Below are 2,104 nucleotides of genomic sequence, written 5' to 3'. Positions count from 1 at the left end.
CATCTTACAACACAGCACCCCCTTCTGTTATGCACAGCAGAGCTAGTCTCCATTTTTCAGACTGATGAGCTGTAAGAACCTCAAAGCAATGTAAATATAAAGCAGGTAAAAATTATATGTGGATGTGAGGCAATTCCTTTTTGCAGTATTGGATTCTTAATTATAGTCAAAGGAAAAAAGCTTTGTCAATCAATGAATTATGCCGCCCAAGTGCATGGGTTCATCGGGTGTCAACTAGTGCGCGAGGTGTATCTTATCCCCACGACTCGATGTTATCTCCATTAACCCACGTCCCCTTATTATCTTAGATCGATCAACTACTCGTCAGTTTAAGCTAAAACTCCTTTTGAATTTGCCGCTAAACAATCCACTGACAGTGACCTAAAATATCTTTACTGTCTGCTCCCGATCCTATATAAACCCCTCCCCGCGCCGTGCAACGAGAGAACACTCTCCCAAGTGCCAGCACACCAGCACCACCGCCAACGCGTTACAGACGCGCCTCTGCGTTACAGAGCTCGACAAGATGAGCGTCGAACAGCTGCACGCAAGGAAGCTCCTGTCGCACGCCGCCGCCGCCGCGGCTGCCTCGTCGGCGGGACCGCCAGCGACGGAGGCGCAGGTGCCTGCCGCGCACGCTCACGCAGCAGCGCCCTTCAGCTCCCTGAACACGATGGTGATCACTGCGCTGTCGCTGCTCCTGTGCGGGCTGGTGGTCGTGCTCGCGGTGCACGCGGTCGTCCGGTGCGCGTTCCGCGTCACGCGCCGCGTGTGCTACGGGCAGGACGAGGAGTCCCCCGGCGGCGGCGGCGGCGGCGGCGCCGATGCATCGGCGGCCGCGGCCTCCTTCTCCTGCCAGGCCGGTCCCAGGAGGAAGCGTGGGCCGCGAACCGGGCTGCCCCCGTGGATACTCTACTCCCGCGAGGTCGAGCTCACGGGGTGCGGCGCGGCGGAATGCGCCATCTGCCTCACGGAGTTCGTGCGGGGTGACCGCGTACGCGCGCTGCCGCACTGCAACCACGGCTTCCACGTGCGGTGCATCGACCGCTGGCTCGCCGCGCGGCAGACGTGCCCCACGTGCAGGCGGGCGCCGTTCGCCGCTAAACCCTCGCTCTCGCTGCCGGACAGCGCGGAGGCACCGGAGTCCGTGCAGCTTCAGGCGCGCGTTGAATCCGGGGCCGGGCAGCACGAGACTCAATAGCGTGCCGTGAAGCTATGAAGATTAACTGTATAGTCATAGTGCTTGTGAGCAGTGGACATTTTTTTTTGTTTCTCGACGTTCTCTCATCTGTGATGCTGAGGTCATGATCAGTTTTTTTTACAAGGCTGTAGAAGTGGCCCGTTCCGATGGTATGAGATAGAGTGATAGCTCCAATTGCAAATATATGCTAGAATCATTGAAGAAGTAGCGTCTGTGACTATACCGTGCAGTTCGAAAAAAAAAGTGCTGCATAAGTACAAAGGAATTGGAGGAGATCCGTGAAAAAGAAAATCTTTTGCTATAAGCTGCAAGAGATTTTCATAGCAAGTCCTCTCTAATTCCGTTGTCCACAAACCAGCACTTAAATACTAGGCACTATATTTCAATCACTCGGTTTCTTTCTCTGTTTCTTTCTTGAGCAAATCACTCGGTTTGTTGGGTTTGACAGTTACGTCTTGGAACTGGGGGCTCGGAAGTGAGGTCCAACGTTCTGTGCTTCAAGCCTTCAAGCCTGCGAAGAACTGCCCGCAAACATGAAGCGGCCCACTGCAAACATTCAGCTCATGAACTACTGGTACTGTAGGTTCACTAATGCATGGATCGAGAAGATCTCTGAAAAGAATTCGCAATAGCTTTCGAAAATGAGCTAAAAATCAAAATACAAGACGTTGAGGACAGCAACACGGTCTCCAAGATATAGTTTTGACCAATGTTTTTTCTTAAAATAAAAACAAAATTTTAATATATTTATACTTTTGCAAAAATAATTTTAAGATAAATATATATATATATATACTAGTAGGGTGCCCGTGCGTTGCTACGGCAACTTAAAAATTGATACAAAACAGTGATGCAATATAATTACAATCTTTGATTGATGATTTTGTAGCTAACAAACACCAC

At 51.0% G+C, this 2,104-nt stretch overlaps 1 protein-coding gene across 1 annotated transcript; it reads left to right on the top strand.

Annotated features, from left to right (window-relative positions):
• The first annotated feature begins 447 nt into the window (after positions 1 to 447).
• On the top strand, positions 448 to 1,590 carry LOC103650965 (RING-H2 finger protein ATL72). Its single transcript, XM_008676560.3, has one exon. It carries the CDS (start codon positions 527 to 529, stop codon positions 1,199 to 1,201), a length of 675 nt encoding a protein of 224 aa, XP_008674782.1. The 5' UTR covers positions 448 to 526; the 3' UTR covers positions 1,202 to 1,590.
• Positions 1,591 to 2,104: the final 514 nt, after the last annotated feature.

This window comes from Zea mays, chromosome 3 (assembly GCF_902167145.1).
Source record: "Zea mays cultivar B73 chromosome 3, Zm-B73-REFERENCE-NAM-5.0, whole genome shotgun sequence".
NCBI classification, from domain to species: Eukaryota; Viridiplantae; Streptophyta; class Magnoliopsida; order Poales; family Poaceae; genus Zea; species Zea mays.
This window is presented reverse-complemented; position numbering and strand designations above follow the sequence as displayed.